The sequence below is a fragment of the Spermophilus citellus genome (genome assembly GCF_964194105.1).
Source record: "Spermophilus citellus genome assembly, chromosome: 6".
Taxonomy (NCBI): domain Eukaryota; kingdom Metazoa; phylum Chordata; class Mammalia; order Rodentia; family Sciuridae; genus Spermophilus; species Spermophilus citellus.
The window spans coordinates 101063814-101081032 of record NC_138187.1 but is presented as its reverse complement, the minus strand read 5'-3'; the positions used below and the strand labels follow the sequence as shown (position 1 = coordinate 101081032).

Here is a 17219-nt window from a genome sequence, read left to right as displayed (position 1 = left end):
AGCAAGTGTGGGGTGCAGGAGTGGGGGAGAAGTCAGCTAGTCAAGGAGTACCTCACAGAACAAGGGTGCAGAGCAGGACTGGGGCCTCTGGGCTTGGGTGCAGAGTGGGCAGTGTGAGCACCATGGGGGTAGCCAGGACAAGTGGGTAGTGCTGAGCACCACAGGGTAGCCAGGGTGAGTGGGAAGTGCTGGATACCACAGGGGTAGCTGGGGTGAGTGGGCAGTGCCGAGCACCAAGGGGGTAGCGAGGGTGAGTGGGCAGTGCCAGACACCATGGGGGTAGCCAGGGTGAGAGGGCAGTGCCGGACACCACGGGGGTAGCCAGGGTGAGTGAACAGTGCCGGACACCACAGGGGTAGCCGGGATGAGGCATCTGCACCCCTTCTCAGGCTGGCTTCAGGTTAACGAGCAAAGACCTCCTCACATCATCACCAGGTCATAAATGGTCAAGATGAGTTTCCACACTCCAGTGGTCCCTCTCTACTTTCCAGCCACTCTGTCAGGAGGGAGGAGGCTCTGCCGCCCCTTCCTGCTAGGCTCAGCTTGTCCTGAGCCCCCCTGTATAGGCTCTCTGTCTCCCTTAGGCGGGCCAGTCACCCTGCCACGCGTGTCCTGCAGATCCGAGTGCACTGAACGTGTAGCGCTAGGAAGCACCCCACCAAGAGAAGGGGCAGCATGCAGACACAGCAAGTGCACACTTGCCCCGGACAGACCTCAGTCATGACTTCATAGACACTTCTCTCTGCTACCAACCCTGCTGGAGCCTCGTCAACAGGAAATAATAAGCACCAGCTGAAGTCTGGATCCAAATTGCTTTGGCCGTATTTATCATTTCTGCCCCTACACCTCAAAGTGCTTCTAGAATGCAACTGGCCCCAAAACTGCTCCTCAAATACCTGTGCAGTAAGTTAAAAGCAGAAACCACAGCGAAGTGTGATTTATACTTGGAATTGCAGGCTTTTCCAAAACGGACTAGGTGGGGGACTCTGGTCAGCCTGGCCAAGAGCCTATCTGCTGTCACAGCTCATGGGCAAGGGCCCCTCTTCCCCAGTACCACATTTCTAGCTCCTGAGATTCTTCCTAGTGCCACCTGTCATGTTCTGCAGGCTCCACTCATCCAAGTTACCCACACGCTATCCTCCACAGTCCACTGAAAGCCGCGCAACAGCCAGCCAAGGACACCCAGAGGGTTGTTGATCAAAACTTGATTACGTGCTAGGCTGGGATCTGAATTTTTTGGCAATTAAAAAGTCATAATTGTACCAGCATTGAAAATGTTTCTTTAATGTGCCACAAGCTTTGAGAAGCTGTTGACACCTTAAGTAAGGATGATATCATTAAAAATGTGTGTGGCTTGTAAGTTCTGGCTTCCGCAAGACAATATCCACTGGCACATGAGCACTAAGCACATGTTAAAACCATCTTTTATTATTTAGCAATCAATACAAATACAAAAAATATTTTATTATATAACTTCTTACAAAGTAGACTTTATATACAAAGTAGGCTGAAAAATTAAAACTGCTTTTCCACAAAACTGAAGAATTACCACATTCTGAATTCTTTCATAAGGTAAAAGTAGTCACAAATGTTAAAAGGCGTACACCACCAGTACCCCCCAAAAAGTCAAAAGGCAATTTAATGTCAATCACTAGCATTTACAAGACATTGTGATTATGGAAAACTGCATCACAAACAAGTGCTCCAAGTAACCAGGGCAGGAAGTGGAGGTGACACTTGCTGTGCTCACCAACAGCTGGCAACGCGGCCTCACCTTTCTCTTGTGGAAATTCTCTTGTGGAATGTGAGGAGTCTGGGTCTGGCAGGGCCCAGTGCCAGCAGGATCACCTGATCCCATTCCTCTTGTTAGCTGATAAAGTGCTTCATTTAGTCACTCTGGAAGAATTTATTTTCTTGATATCAAGGGGGCTCAGAATCAATGTCCCATTTCTGAATTTTCCAACCTGTCCAACTTGTCCACTTGATGAAGTACTAGAAACCGGCTTCTTTTTGGATTTTCTACATTCAAGGTGAGAAAAAGGTACCATATGCGGTCAGGTGCTGGTAGCACTGAGGCTATAGTATCCTTGCAGAACCCACCCTGATGCAGTCCTGCAGGCCTTCCTCCTCAGAGCCTTGGAGTAGACTGACCTTTCTAGGCTGGCCCTCCCTTTGCTCAGTTCTGCACATGGATGTCACTGCCCTCAAGTGACCTCCCAGCTTCCCTGGGAAGCTGTTTCAGCCTCTTCACAGTCTAGTACCCAACATTGCCTTGCCTACCAGTATGTGTTATTTGGGGCACTTCCCTTCCTACAGCGCAAGTCCTGGAGGACAGGGACCCCATCAGTGTGGTCATGACTGGGGACCAACACCTGTGCCTGGCCCCCTGCGTCCTGGCACACAGTGGGCACGCCATGGATCGCTGTGGCAGAACAAAGTACCGTTTTACAGCATGTGCAAGCACCACTAGGCATCCAGGAAAAAAGGTCAAGACAAAAAAGTCACGTGGGAAACAGGAACTGAAGAAAGAGCAGGCAGTGCTTGAACAAAGGCAAGAGGCAAGCAGAGGCAAGGCCGGCTCCTCACAGCCCCTCCACGCACTGTGGCCGGTCAGGCCACCTGACCGCTGCTGGCTTCCTTCCAGCCCAGCTTCCTCCCTAATCCCTAAGGGGCCTGGTCTCTGACAACAGAGGGCTCCAGTTTCAGTGCCAAGGAAGCTCCTCGGTTGGGACAACTCACTAAAACCCACCTTTCCCCTGTGGACCTGGGAGGACACTCACACATTACAGGTGCTGCCGCCACACTGACCGAGGCTCACCCATGCTGCACAGCCCTGGCTCCTGCCAGCACACTCACCTGTCTTCCTGCCTCTTCCTCTTCTTTTTCTTGAAAATATCTGTATCCTGTGCCTGATTTCAGAATTAAAGGTAATATATGGGTCAGTAATGGAGAATGCAGATTCAAAAACGGGCAAGAGGTTTGTGACCAAGGTACCAGATATTTTTAGTCATTTTTTCAAATGGGCCTACTAACTATGACTGTTTCAAAGTCTCAATCTGAAGCCGTTTCAAGAATGTGAAAGGCTATTCCAGGTAAGACCAACATCAAAAGTAAAGTCTTCTATTCTAGGTGAAAAGACCCAAGTGTCATACTTATTCTTGGGGCTTTGCAAAGGGCCTCATGTGCTTTACAACATAAAACACGTAAGATGCATAAGGGCAGCCAAGAGAGGGGAAGAGCCAGCATCACCTGGGCAGGCGCCTGCTATTCAAAACTGCCCCTGCAGGTGAGCAGCAGATCCCTTGGCTGGCATCATGAAATTTGGCTGGCAGAGAGGAGGGAACCAACATTCAGCAGTGGTGTTCCTGAATACTTCCAGGCATGGCCACGGCCCCAGCAAGCCCTGTGGGAGATAACCCCCGCCTTTCTGCTCCCCACATCACACCTACCACTCTCTTCTCTTCTTCCTTTGCTGCCTTTTTTTCTTTGATTTGCTCCTGTAAAACCTTGTAATTCACATAACTCTTTTTGGGAGGCTGAAATCAAAGAATAAGGACATGTATCGTCAGCTTTTGTTTTGTGAAATGTCCCAGTGTTCCCTGTGTTGCCCTGGGATGCTCTTTCTGCACCCTGTGGCTAATGGAAGATGTCCCCTCACCTTAGCACCCAGCATGATGGCACGCTCCTGTTCCAGGACTCTTTCCTTTCCCTTCCCATAGCCCATGATCCCAAACCGGTGCACTTCCAAACGAGCCTGTGGAGAAAACAGAATTCAACCCGGATGCATGTGTGGGCAACATGGCTCCAACTGCAGAGAGTACTGTGGTCCTGTAGGTGCAGTAAAGGAGCTCCTGGAGGCTCTCCTTGCAAATCACTGTCATGTCAAATCTGACCACTGAAGGAAAAAATTATCTCCACATGCATCAGTGACAACTAGGACCAGGGAAGAGCTCTGCGACACTCAGGCTGCTTGCAGACGAGCTGAGAAACACCACCTACTCAGGACCACCGACCATAGCAGCTGCCATACCCACTCGGGGTGCTGCCTGGCTTCTTCCTATCCTTTTAGTAGGCATTTTTAAAACCTGTTCTGATCCCAACAAGGACATGTCCCTGGTTTTTAGCTTATTATAGTCACTGTCACTACCTTGTGTCTCTGAGAGCACACAGCATGCAATCAAGTGAACCAGCAGGATCTGCATAATCACTTCCCTAACCACTATACATGCAAAACACTTTATGGCACTATAAATAAAGGTGTTAATGACTACAAATTTTACAACATTTGATAAATTTTATACAAGTACAATGAACTTATAAATAAATAAATAAAATCAATTACAAATAATTAAACAATCTTAAAAAATATACCTTTTCCAAGTTAAATTCTTGAATATCCACATCTTTTTCAAGGACAAGAATTTTATTCTGCGAAAAAAAAAAGAATTCTTATTAAAATCATCTTTGACTGCATTAGTACCCTATCATGACAGTATAGATCACCATCAGAGTTTCAAAAGCCTTGAACAGGCTACCTCACACCCATTAGACTGGCCACTATCATAAAAAAGAAAATAACAAATGTTGCAAGAATGTGAAGAAATTTGAATCCTGTGTTCCACTGGTAGAAATGTGAAATGGTGTGGCTGCTATAGAGAATTGTGGCAGTTCCTCAAAACCTCAGTGTTCTCTGACCACCTATCTAGTAGGTTCTACCTGTTATGCTGGGGACCCTATTTATTTCTTCAGAGCATTTGCAATTCTTTCCAATTATATTAATTTATCTGAGGTTTTGCTTGCCTCCCCAGCAGACAGCACAGTTTATTTCACGAGGGCAAAGAACGACACCTGTTCACTGCTGCCTAGAGGCTGCAAATAGCAGGCACTCAATTATGTGTGGAATAAATGAGTGAATAAGTGATTTTTTTTTAAACCTACTATTTCCTGTGCATTAGAAGTAGCACAGGAGCAGGCAGTTCACCTGTGGGTATTTGGGACAGGTAAAACGCAACATAAATGGTGGCCAGTTCCCATATAAGCCAAGGACAAGCAGTTGTAAAGCACAAGGCAGTTTCCTCACAGAATGTATGGTTCAAGTCTCAGTCCTGGAAAAAGACCACTTCCTGGGTTCAGTAGGGCCAGCCAGGAGGCCTGCTGTGTAGCTCACCCCACCTCCTCTTTTCTCAAGGTCTTGCTAAAGACAAACAGTTGGTGCCCTGGATGTTCACCAGAGGTGACTGTTATATTGCTACATATTTCTGCCAATCTCATGTCTGTTGGAACTTGTGCCATAATGGCTTAAGTGCTTTCAGAGAACAAAGGCAACTATATGAGATCACTTATTCATTCATTCATTCCACCACGGGGAGCTGCTATTTACCCCTCCCTAGGGCAACTACACTTTCCCATATTTCACAGGCTCTCAGCACAGCTTCTGCACCTCATGAGCCCCAACTCAAGAGGACGCTACAGGGACCAAGTCACATTCACCTGCTGCAATGCTGAGATTCTATCTTCTCCTGGGTGTACGTGTTTTCACTGTATCCACATTCAGTTTCCTTAACCAGACACAACTAACATTTTCAAAAGATATGAATTTTTATTAATATTTTTAGTTGTTAATGGACCTTTACTTACTTATTAATTTGTATGTGGTCCTGAGAATTGAACCCTGTGCCTCACACATGCTAGGCAAGCATTCTATCACTGAGCTACAACCTCAGTCCAAAAGATGCAAATTTTTTTAAAAAGAAGAAAGGGTGGAACATCAAGGACAAATGGAAAATTTCACTAGGCTCAGTAAATTCAAACCAAACAGAGTCAAGGTTCCCAAGGTTCCTGGGAAAAATCTAACCACGACAGAAAGGACTCAGAACAGAAAGAAAAGGACCACACAATGGACATTCTATTACTAAGAGACAGGGAAACGCACAATCACTCAGTGCTAACTTCCCCACCCTTTTAAAATGAAGGAAACTTTCCAGTCTAGAAGGGGAACACACAAGAGTCTAGGAAGGACGTGAAGCCTGACACATGTGTGGAAGTGCAGATAGGGTAGGGGGATACCAAGACACTTATCCTGGCTGAACTCTCCAGCCCTGAATTACACAGCAAAGCAGGGCTTTCCCAGTTCTCTCACATCAGAGCTGCCCACATAATACTAGTATCTGAAGGGAGCTCTGGGGTAACAGGAGACAGCTTGAGGGCTTTGGCTGCAAAGGACCATTTCTTGGCTCTCCCCTAACAGGTCCCAGTACCACAGGATATGGAGCATAGGAGTTGGGAAGCTGACCTAGAATTCTAAAATAAAGGTAAAGATAATTGGAGTGTTCTAATAATCCTTGAGGGAGAAATGTTAGTAAACCGACAGTAAGTGCTTGCTTTTGTTGTTTTTAGAGTAAAGACATGGCAAACTGTGGGGGCCGCCCCTGAGCTATACGAAGCATCCTCTCGTAGCCTTGAGCCCAAAGGGTGTTGGTCTGGCACTGAACGCTGTCTGGGCTGCACGAGGCAGGTGGCCTCCACCTTCGCTTGGCCAAGAAGTCTACTTTTCCCTGGCTCTAGACCTGGGCGTTACCCACTGGAGCTTAACCAGCCCACTCCTGCCTTATTTAGTGAAGAACATTTGATCAAAAATCCTTTGTTGATTTCCCTATAAATAAAGGGAATTCTGGATGCACGCATACTCTCTCGCTCTAGAGTCTTCCAGTGTGAAAGCAGAACACTTAAGGTCGCAGAGCAGTTTCACCCCTGCTTTGTGAAAAAAATTACTTCTGTGTCCATTTGGTCTTTTTGCCAGCAGCCCACAGACACATAGGGATCCCAATCCCACAGCCCAAGCGGGATGTGGGCGCATGGTAGCAAACACTGGCACTAATGCGTTAGTTCTAAGGATGTACTGTATCCAAAAAGAACAACTGCAAGCCAAACTGTCTTAGTGGTCGATGGAACTGTATGCCTCCAAGATATGTCCATGAAACATCTTGAAAAAGGATCTTTAGAGCACAAGGATCTCAACAGAAAGTCATCTTGATTTAGGATGACCCCTAAACCCAAGGGAAGATGTCCTTATGGAGGCAGAGTAAAATAAAGTGGACTGCAGATACGCAGCTGCTAGCCAAGGGATGCCCAGAGCTACCTCTGATCAAAGACACAGGGAAGATTCTCCCCTGAGCCCTCAGAAGGAATACAGCCTTACCAACATCTTGATACTAGACTCCTTTGACGTCTAGGATTGCAAGATAATTTTTTAAGTCACTAATTTTGTGGCTATTTTTGCAGCAGCCTTAGAAACAAATGCAATCCTCATTTCCTATTTTGATAGACCAAAGTTGATAGGACATATCTTTGTGGAGGAAAAAACATTTGGAGGTTAACCATACCTCCTTCACGGACTGAATTTTGGGTCAGATTTTCAGGTTCAGTTGGAAAGACAATAAAATCAACTGCTCTTCCACCAGAATGCAAGTTCCTCAAGAGCAAGGATTGCTGCACATTTTGATGCTATATTCCAATGCCTAGAACAGTGGCTGGCAGTTAGCAGGAATATCAGAAAGAGATGAACAATTGAGGTTTTCCTGAGCACTAATAAGCAGAATGCTTATGAATGGAAAGGAGTTTACTGAACATGTCTGGGCTTATCAAGCCCCACAATTCTCAAGACAGTTCTGTTCTCTTGACTTGCTGCTGGCCAGGTCCTGAGCACTAAGTAACCAGAATTTATGCTTATCAGAGTTTTCCTGCATATCTTAAACCCTGAGCCACTGCTGGTACCAAGTTTACCGGTAGTTTACATCAACTATGAGATTTATAATGAAGAACTGATTAACTCTGAAGGGTGAGAGCTTGATAAGGTCAGTCTACAAGTCTAGATGACAGATAACAATTTTATGCTGAGTCCTGTGAATGAGCAAATCCTTAGGTGGGGGTGGTCCTGGGGGGGCATGCCATCTATAAAGACAGTAACTTAATGCCACCATTCAAGGGGTCAATCAACTTCTTACCTTTGTGTGCTCATCTTGTTCTGGTTGCAGTTTTCTTTTTTTATTTCTGCTGTGAAATTTGACCACTTCTATGTGGGGAAAGGGTGGTAATGTAGCAGCAGAGACTTCTGGTCCTGAAGGAGGATCCTGGGAGGTGACATCAGGAGCACCATGCATCTCTTCTCTGAGCTCCTTGAAAAAGCTGGAAGCACTCTTCCTCTGCCCCCTTTCAAGTGAAGCAGGCAGGGAAGGTGGCCCCACTGACCTGGCTGCTGCAGCTCCCACATCTCTCTTCTTGTTTTCCCTCTTCTTTCTGATCCTCTTCTGTTCTGATTCATCTTCAGTCTCTCCTGTTTGTTCAAACACAAAAAGGAAGCAAATATTTTTGGTTTTAGCTATCACCAACGTCAAGTACATGAAAGCACTGCGTTTGGCACAACCATTAAGTAACAGCAGTGCACACTAAGAAATAAACTGTTTTCGTCAAAGTACACTCCCACAACTTATAGAATCTACAATGCAGCCATCATGTCCTTGGTGACCATATTTATACAATGACTCTGGTCCTCACTCTAAGCACCAGCACCATGACAGTGCCCATTACTGGACATCCCAACAGGCTCATACATGGTGCTACTGTGTCTGACACAGCAGCCAATGCTGTTCTTTTTTTTTTTTTTTTTTTTAATTTTAGGGTTACAGATACATGACATGTATTTTCTTTCTTTTTAAAAAAATACTTTCTAGGCTGCATGTAGTGGCACTTGCCTGTAAATCCAACAACTCAGGAAGTTGAGACAAGAGGACTGCAAGTCTAAGGCTCTGTCTCAAAATAAAAAATAAAAAGGACTGGGAATGTAGCTCTGTGGTTAAGCACCCTTGGGTTCAATCCCCAGCACTGCCCCCAAATAAAATAAAAAGTAACTTTCTAGGATTATAGATACATGTAACAGTCTTCCTGTTTTCTTTATCAATTAACAACTTAAGTTGATTGGCTTAATTTAAACACCTTTATTTTCTACCAATCCCTATATCTACTTTTTGATTCACCTATTCAAACTCTGGTCAGTCATCTAAAGGTTCTGACCAAAATTCTGGGCCTCATTCCTCACCGACAGTATAAATACAAGAGCTCTCTGGACATTAGTTGATGATTTATGCTTGCTTCTATTTACTTAGTCATTTACTCCAACTGTGTTAATAGCTGCTACACTCTGGCATTAAGGATATAAAAACGAGTAAAGAAAATCCAAACTTTCACAGCTTCTGGCATAACAATTCAAGACTGTAGAAACAAACTATATCAGACTGTTTTTTTCCTCTAGATTTTAAACTTCTCAAGTCAGAGACTAACTCTTCTCTGTCCTCCAATATTTCCAAGGGCACAGAGTTGCTTCATCACAAGACAGGATCTGGAGTTAGGCTCTGGGCCCTGCAACCCAGGCTCTGCAAATAACCAGCTGGGTAACCTTCAGCAAGCTCGGTATCCTTCAGTGTGTTTCTACATTCCTAGTAATAGGAATAACGACACACCCACAAGGTTAACAATCACAAGGTTGTAAAAATTAAAGGGGTGTATGTGAAAAGCAAATTGCGCCTGATAAATTCTCCATACTTTTAAGCTGATTCTTACTGACAAGGTGAGCCGCAACTGCTCCGAAATAAAAACAAAATAGACTTTGTCTTCATTACCATAACCTAGTTAAGATCAGGCTCTTGGGCTGGGGATGTGGCTCAAGCGGTAGCGCGCTCGCCTGGCATGCGTGCGGCCCGGGTTCGATCCTCAGCACCACATACCAACAAAGATGTTGTGTCCGCCGAGAACTAAAAAATAAATATTAAAAATTCTCTCTCTCTCCTCTCTCACTCTCTCTTTAAAAAAAAAAAAAAAAAAAAAAGATCAGGCTCTTGGTACCAAAAGGTGGCCAGCCATGTCAGCCCTGCTGGGCTTCCTACTGAAGTGCTAGGCAGTTACCAATCTTTAATAATAAGCCTTTTAATTTCATTTTGGCCCAGTAAAAGAGGACAGGGGAGCGAAAGGTTGGACACCTCGTGGACAGCAGAAGGCCCTGCAGAGGCTCGCGGGCGGCCGGCGCTCCCCAGACTGCAGGCACCGAGCGCCGTCGCGCCCCAACGCGAGTCGTACTCACCCAGGTCGTAGAGGGACTGCAGGAGGGAGTCCAGGCGCGTCTGCGAGCCCACGGTCTCCGGGGAAGCTGACTCCGGTGCCATCGCGCGCGCGCGGGACCCCGGCCAGCCGTCCACTCGCCACTCGCACTTCCGCTTCCGTCGCCGACGGCTGCGCGTGCGCCGCGGGGCCCCGCGCGGCTTCCGTCCTGGGCAAGATGGCGGCGCCCGGGGTCCCGTGCGGCGGCCGCAGAGGGTGCCGTCGGCCTGGGCGAGGTCGGGCCGCCCCGCGCGGAAGAACCGCCCCCAGCGGCTGCACCACCGCCGCGTAGCAGAGGAACCCAGGCCCCGCCCGGGACGGCAGCCGCGCCATGGACGCTCCCAGCTCCTCCAGACCTTATTTCTCGGTCGGCTCGTCCAGTTCCGGCGCTGTCGCGCTCCTCTATGCGGTAGGCGCCCGAGATCGCGGCCCGCGGCGGGGCTTGCCCAGCCTGGCCCTGAGCTGCCGAGGTCCACCGCCGCGGCGTGGGTGCCGGCGCGGTTCCCAGGCAACGGCTTGTGCCGCGCGCCTCGGCAGCGCGCGCGCCGGGCGGTTCCCCCGCGGCCCAGGGCCTGCCGCTTCGCCGCGGGGCCGCCCGGCTGGTGTGCTGGCAGGTCGAGGCCGCGCTGGCAGAGCCGAACGCCCGGGAGCTCTGTGTCTAGCTGGTCTGGTCTTCGTCCTTGCACTTGTTCCAAGCCACTTTGGAGGACAACCTTTGCCACCCAGCCTGTCTCCGACCGGCCACTTCAACTCCGGCCACCCCCTCTTCCTCTTCTGGGCTTTGGACTGGTGGGGTTTTTTTGCTTGCTTTGTTTTTTCCACCAAAATGTTGGTACTTAAAATTTTCATGAAGAAATTGCAAGGTGGGAGCCCTTTAGCCGTTGAGATTGCACAATACTGGGGCAACTGATCTGGTTATTATCTGTTGCTTTGATTACCAAATTAATTTTTATCTACTTTAGAAGGAAATGAAGTAATGCATTTTGAAGACATAAATCCACGTCCTGGCAGTTAGCGTAAGTTTCTGATTTAGGTACAGTGTAGTGTTAATTTGTGCAGGAAGGTCAGCGCAAGGAAAACACAAAAGGGCAAAATAAACAAAATCCCCAGTTTCTAAGAGAACGTGACCATCTCCAGATAGGGACAGTCCTCTTTGTAGTGTGTTGAAGCTCCAGTATGCTTTGTGAGGAGCCATTCATTTATGATTGCTGCTAACTGCCTATTCCCTCAAGCTTAATCACCCTTAGCGCCTCTCCTCTCTGACCTTGTCAGCCCACAGTTCTTTGGTGGAAATATTTCATCTTTGTTTTCTGATTCTGATACTGCAGGACAGACATGTGGAGAACAGGGTTGTTGTGCAGATCCAACATACGGAAAGCTTTTTCTTTTTTTGTCCTAAAGTGGTTTGTGAATTGACTGGAATTTTCTTTGTGTGTGTTGAACAGAGTTGGTGTTTTACTTCTTCCTTCATCAGTGACGTTTTAACCCTAAGATTTGTTGACTTTTTCACATTAAAGACTCCACCATGCGGCCTGCGCAATGGTTTCATTAATGAGGTTCTAGGCATAAAGTTAGCTAGATGAGATCGAAATAAAACAGACTCAGTTACCTTTTTTATATTGCTAGGTCCGAGACCTAGCTCCCCTCTCTGGTTCCCTCCTCTAACCGCCCAGCAGGGCAGCAAGGATTACTCAGGCAGGGCTAGCAGGAGAGAGAGAGTTTGAACATGCCTGGGAGTAGCCTTTTATTGGGGAACAAGAGATTCAGGGGAGAATTCCATCCAATGAAGGTTGAGGCGGGACCGCACTCCAAGGTCAGGGTCAGTGATTGGGTCCCCGGGGTCAGGCACACCCCCACACGGATGGGCTCTCTCATCAGGAAAGGGCCGGAAAGCTTCGACACAGCCAAAGCGCCTTAGACCCTTAACAGGAGCCACCCAATCACGTGTCAGAATGGCTTCCCACAAAAGACCAAGACAATGCATGTGAACAATGTACTTCTGATGCTGGACAGCAGCCCTCTTATTAGTGGTTCTGGCTACTCTTTGTGATTGCATAGTCTTATTTCAGTGAACTACTTCTTACTCCTTCAGGTTGTCCTCATTTCCACTGTTATTGTGCAATACTTTCTGTCTTATCTGAGATTGGTTGTTTACAGGTATTTAAGATACTTCTGATAAAAGCAAACATTAGAAGTATCTACAGTATCATAGTCATTATTCTCAATGTAGGTGTTACAGATCCAGCCCTTGCCTTTAAGGACATGGGAAGTCATAAGTGAATAAATAATTACAATTAAGTAATCTAAGGGCACAGCATATATTGTGATAGTAAAATGGAGATACACCTGGTTGTTGTGGACTCTGCAAGGCTTCCTAGAGAAGGTGACACCTTAGCTGAGGTTTGAAGTGTGAATGGTAGGTGAAGGAGAGGAAGACAGTCTTAGGCATTATGTAAGAAAACCACTGCCTTACTTGTGTTGGGGAGCCAGTCATCAGGTAAGGATATGGCAAAGGGGACATGAGAATCAGAAGAAGCAGGCAAAGGACATTTCCTAACAAATATGGATATCATGTCTACATCCTTAAGGATAACAATCTTGGTTTTACGGTAGGCCATTTATACTCAGCTACTGGTTTCTGGCACGACTATCTGTGGGCAACCTCCTTTACTTAAGCAGAGAGTGTAGGATGGGAATCAGGGTGGGGAGGGAATCTGAAGCATAAGCATAGAGATGATCGGGACACTATTGCAAGAATCCAGAAGACCAAGGAAGCCTGGAGTAGGCCAGTGCAGTGAGGTTGGTGGAAGGTCGTGAATGTTTGTGGGACTTAGGACAGCAAGTTGTTGGCCCTTAGAGCCAGTTGGCTAAGGGAAGGGGGGCAATCTGACATTGACTGTTGGGTTTCTGTGACTTGGCAACTGGGCAGCTGATGCCTTTTGATAGGACTTACAGGAGAGAAACAGGTTTTGACAGGTATCAATTTCAGTTTGGGATGTGTTCATTTTGAGGTAAGAGATATTTAGCTTGTTGATTATCATATTATAGACCAGAAACAACATCATCATTTGAGAAGACATCAAGTAGAGTGGCAATATGGTACCAGAGCAAAAGAGGAAGGTCTGGAGTAACATGCTGCTCCGGCAGTCATCAGCTAGTAGCTGTATCCAAAGCCAGAGGAGTACTTGTGGTCTTTCAGTGAGATTCTGGGATGAGAAATGGAAAAGTCCTGGGACTCTTGATGTGATTCCTTTGCTGTGTTCCATAAGACTCTGTGTGGTCTGGTAACTGCCACTGCTCTGACTTTCCTGATCTTGCCTAATAGTCTGCAGCCACCTGACCTTCTATTTCTCAGGCTTAAAATAAGCATGCCCTCTGCTCAGAATGCGTGTGCAATAGCCTCAGTGTGGCATGCAGTGTTCCACAATGTTGTACTGCTGGCTCTTCTTATTATAGATATCCCAACTCACCTGTCACCTCCTCAGAGAGGCTTCCAGCAACTATTTAGCTCTCAAGTCACTTCCTCATCAGGTCCCCTACTTTATTCCTTTAAGTATAAAGCCAGTAGGCTTGCCACAGCTGACAGTTAAATATTCACCAAGTGTGTGGGAATGTTGTGTGTTCAAATACAACCATTATTAAAAATCAAAGTAGGGCTGGGACTGCAGTTCAGTGGTAGAGCACTTGCTTAGCACATGTGAGGCCCTGGGTTCAATCCTTAGCATTGCATAAAAATAAATGAATTAAAATCAAAAAGTAAATTATATACACTTACAATTAAAGTCTATTTAAAACAATGGTAATACTCAAAACCTAGCATTTCCTAGTTACCTTTCTGAATCTTATAATATGTTCTGGAGGTTGTGTATGTGTGTGTCTTACTGGAAGGTGGAACTCCTGAAACACGTGCTGCTGTGCATCTTTCCCCTGTTGAGCTTGAAGTGGTGAGGGCTGTAAGTCAGGGCTCTCCATGGCGTTTGTCAAATGGCTGGATACTCACCAGCAGCACACTACTGGTGGTTTCACTAAGCTAACTGACCTTATTTATTTGTTGTTTGTCTTTCCTTGAGGGCATGTAGCTCTCCTCCCTTGGACTCTTGCCTGCATTGTTCAAGTTGTGTTCCCAGTGTATAACTTAAGGCATGTAGAACAGTGCCTGGTGGCTGGTGCTGGAGCAATTGGTGACCTTCTTCTGAGTGAATGGGTCCTCTGGAGCAGTCAGAAGGGAGGTTCAGAAGTCAGGAGAGGCTTGTCCAGCCATCAGCTGGGGAGCCTGCCTGCAGACTCAGACAAGGAGAGTGCCCACTTCACCTCTTACTTAGCTTTCCTTTGTTTTATATTCCTGGATGAGTAGCCATGCAAATATGTCTACTCAGTGATAATCAATACTCCTAGCAGGCCTAAGGGAGGGCCAGTTGATAAGTAGTTGACCCTGCCTGCACATGGGAACCACTTAGGGTACTTTTAGAAATCCTGATGCCCTAGGCACTGCTCACAGAACTAGTTAACCAAGCACCCCCTAGTGGTGGGGCCTGAGCATTAGTATTTTTAAAGTTTCCCGAGGTATTTTAATGTGCAGCTTGGGTTAAAAACCACTTGATTGAACGTTGGATTAGAGCCAAATTGGGGAGTTTTGAGCTTTATCCTATGAATGTTAGGGAGCTGTCGTCAACAGGATTCAAGAAGTAACTGCCTTATTTCATTCTATGATGACTGAGATCCTACTGATAATAGTAGGTTCAAAAACGTAGAAGATACTTTACCTACCTCAACAAGAAGTTCACAGTCTTGTACAGGAGGCACCAAATACAGGTTTAATAAAATGTTGGAGGTATCATTTTGAAAATCCATGCCTCTCTCAATTGCTGGTATTGCCATGCACTTATTACTTATAAGAGAGACTGTTTTGATCACCACTCTGTCCCCAACACAAACCACAAAGCCAAGCTTACAGCTGTGCTCAAATATGTAAGGACGAATGCTCTTTTGCCGAGGTGTTAACTTGAAGAGAGGTCTGGAGAGCCCTGAAATAGCATTCTTTGTTTAGGGAATTGCATGTCTACAGCAAGACTGTCAAAGAGAGGAAGTGGTAGGGGTCATGAAAAGCTGGGGTAATAAGGCAAGAGGTGTGGACTTGGCCCTGCAGGTAACAGAACTGTGCAAAAGTTGCTGCTGATCCTTTTTTGCAGGCTTTTTTTTTTTTTTTTTTTTAGTTCTAGTTGGACACAATAACTTTATTGTATTTATTTATTTATTTTTATGTGTACTTAGGATCGAACCCAGGGCCTCGCACCCATTGAGCCACAACCCCAGCCCCTTTTTTTTTAAATATTTATTTTTTAGTTGTAGTTGGACACAATATCTTTATTTTATTCATTTAATTTTTATGTGGTGCTGAGGATTGAACCCAGGGCCCCACATGTGCTGGGCGAGCGTTCTACCGCTGAGCCACAACTCCAGCCCTTTTGCAGGCTTTCTTAAAGTGCCTTTTTTTTGCTGCTCTTGGTGTCCTGATTGCTCTGCCCTCCATGTGTTCCCTGTTGATCCTGATCCTGATCCTTTTCTCTTTCTATTCCTAGGACCACTAAATGGAAAGTTTCAAGATCCCTTTTGACCCTCAAATTACATGATGATGTTTGTTGCAGTCTAACCGGGGTGATAGAGCTGTATGTTCCTTATTAATGGCTTATAAGCAAGAGTGTGTGATATGTTGCAGTGACTGCAATTTTATGTCAGAATTCCAGCACCATGGCCAGATGCTGGAAAGATAAAGAAATAGGCCGTCTTAAGATAATTGTGCTCTAGTATCGAGACAAGACATGCTGACAGTCACAGAGTGTGGGATACATACTGTAATAGACATGGATTGTAGGTGAAGAAGTCCACATGAGGAGGTGTCAGTAATTCCAGGTGGAACTCAAGGGGAGCCTTCACAGAAGAAGGGGTGCCTATGCAGGGATGACAGGAACAGATGGGCAGATGTATAAGGCCAGGTGCCAGAAAGAAAGCATGGTGGGCAGTGCAGTTCCCTCTCCCAGGAGTGGTTGATGGGTGCCGTGGCATGGTAGGGTTGGGTCTGATTAGAACTCTCTTGAGAAGAGCACAGAGGCAGTGAGTGCAGAGGACAGTGAGCTCAGCGGAGGGGCTGTTGAAGGAAAGGGCTGAAGCTGCACTGAGAGATGACCAGGGCAGTGGTGAGTTGCCAAGTGGACAGGGTGCATGCTCAAAGCCAGGTTAGGACTGGACAGAAAGGGTGAGGGGAGAGGCACTAGAGTGATACAGAAGGCTGCAGATGACAGGGGCCTGGAGACTGAGATCTTAGGAACAGGATGGCATTCAGGACCCTGCAGAGCAATGAGTTCCTTTGGGAAAGGCCAGATGTGAAGTGTGGCTACCAAGTGTGTGTGCTGAGAGGCAGGAGAAGCCGGGCCAGAAAACCAGGAAGTGTGTGCCCATGCCCAGCACCGTGAGGAGGATGGACAGAGAGGATTGGAAGAGGAGACTGACTGAGGGAGGTGGGGGAAAGAACACAAATTTGTAAGGGGAAAACTTCTCCCAGGTTGAGAGTCACTGGATTACAGAAGCAAGGTAGATTTTTCTACTGTGACAGAGAGCCATGAATTAAAAACCAAAGCAGGGAAATTGCTGGACAGTTTGAGGTGGGCAGGGAGAGGGAGCACTAGATAATGGTGTTATATAGTAGAGGAGGCTGGCAGGATGAAAGCTGGAAGAGGCCAGGATGGAGGGGTTCACTGAAAGAAGGATGTTGGAGGGGGGGCCTAAGGATGTGTTTTTGTATATAGCAAGGAGTGAAGAATTATATAAATTTTTAATATTAAAAATAATGATATTGCTGGACATGGTGGCATACACCTGTAATCCCAGCTACTTGGGAGACTGAGATAGGAAGATCACAAGTTTGAGGCCAGCCTTGGCAATTTAGTAAAGCCCTGTCTATAAACAAACAAACAAATAAATAAATAGGCTGGGGGTGTAGCTCAGCGGTAAAAGCACCACTGGGTTCAATCCCCATAATAATAAGAACAACAACAAAATAAAGAATAATCAAA

General features: G+C 46.4%; 2 protein-coding genes across 3 annotated transcripts in view; one reads left to right on the top strand and one right to left on the bottom strand.

Moving 5' to 3' along the window:
* Nucleotides 1–1406: 1406 nt before the first annotated feature.
* On the bottom strand, nt 1407–10341 carry FSAF1 (40S small subunit processome assembly factor 1). Of its 2 annotated transcripts, none has more exons than XM_081296962.1 (7): nt 10133–10341; nt 8004–8332; nt 4372–4428; nt 3659–3754; nt 3450–3536; nt 2857–2909; nt 1407–2019 (listed from the first exon to the last, which is right to left on the bottom strand). In XM_081296962.1, the coding sequence occupies exons 1-7, from the start codon at nt 10212–10214 to the stop codon at nt 1884–1886; spliced, it is 840 nt and encodes a 279-aa protein (XP_081153088.1). In that variant the 5' UTR covers nt 10215–10341; the 3' UTR covers nt 1407–1883. The 2 variants fall into 2 exon arrangements, with proteins under 2 accessions (XP_081153088.1, XP_081153089.1); XM_081296963.1 differs by lacking the exon at nt 10133–10341 and adding an exon at nt 9737–10126.
* Nucleotides 10337–17219, top strand: part of GNPAT (glyceronephosphate O-acyltransferase) — a 29033-nt gene continuing 22150 nt past the window's right edge. The window contains exon 1 of the mRNA XM_081296955.1: nt 10337–10558. Within this exon, the coding sequence (XP_081153081.1) occupies nt 10481–10558 (78 nt within the window). The 5' untranslated portion in view covers nt 10337–10480. The remainder of the gene's footprint in view (nt 10559–17219) is intronic.

What these genes read in the sequence shown, in the direction of transcription:
- FSAF1 (XM_081296962.1), bottom strand. Translation starts at nt 10,214, where the DNA reads ATGGCACCGGAGTCAGCTTCCCCGGAGACCGTGGGCTCGCAGACGCGC. An exon ending in AACAAGATGAGCACACAAAG is followed by an intron (nt 4,429 to 8,003) that starts GTAAGAAGTTGA and finishes TTTTTTTCGCAG; the next exon opens with AATAAAATTCTTGTCCTTGA. An exon ending in AGGAAGAAGAGAAGAGAGTG is followed by an intron (nt 2,910 to 3,449) that starts GTAGGTGTGATG and finishes TTCTGAAATCAG; the next exon opens with GCACAGGATACAGATATTTT.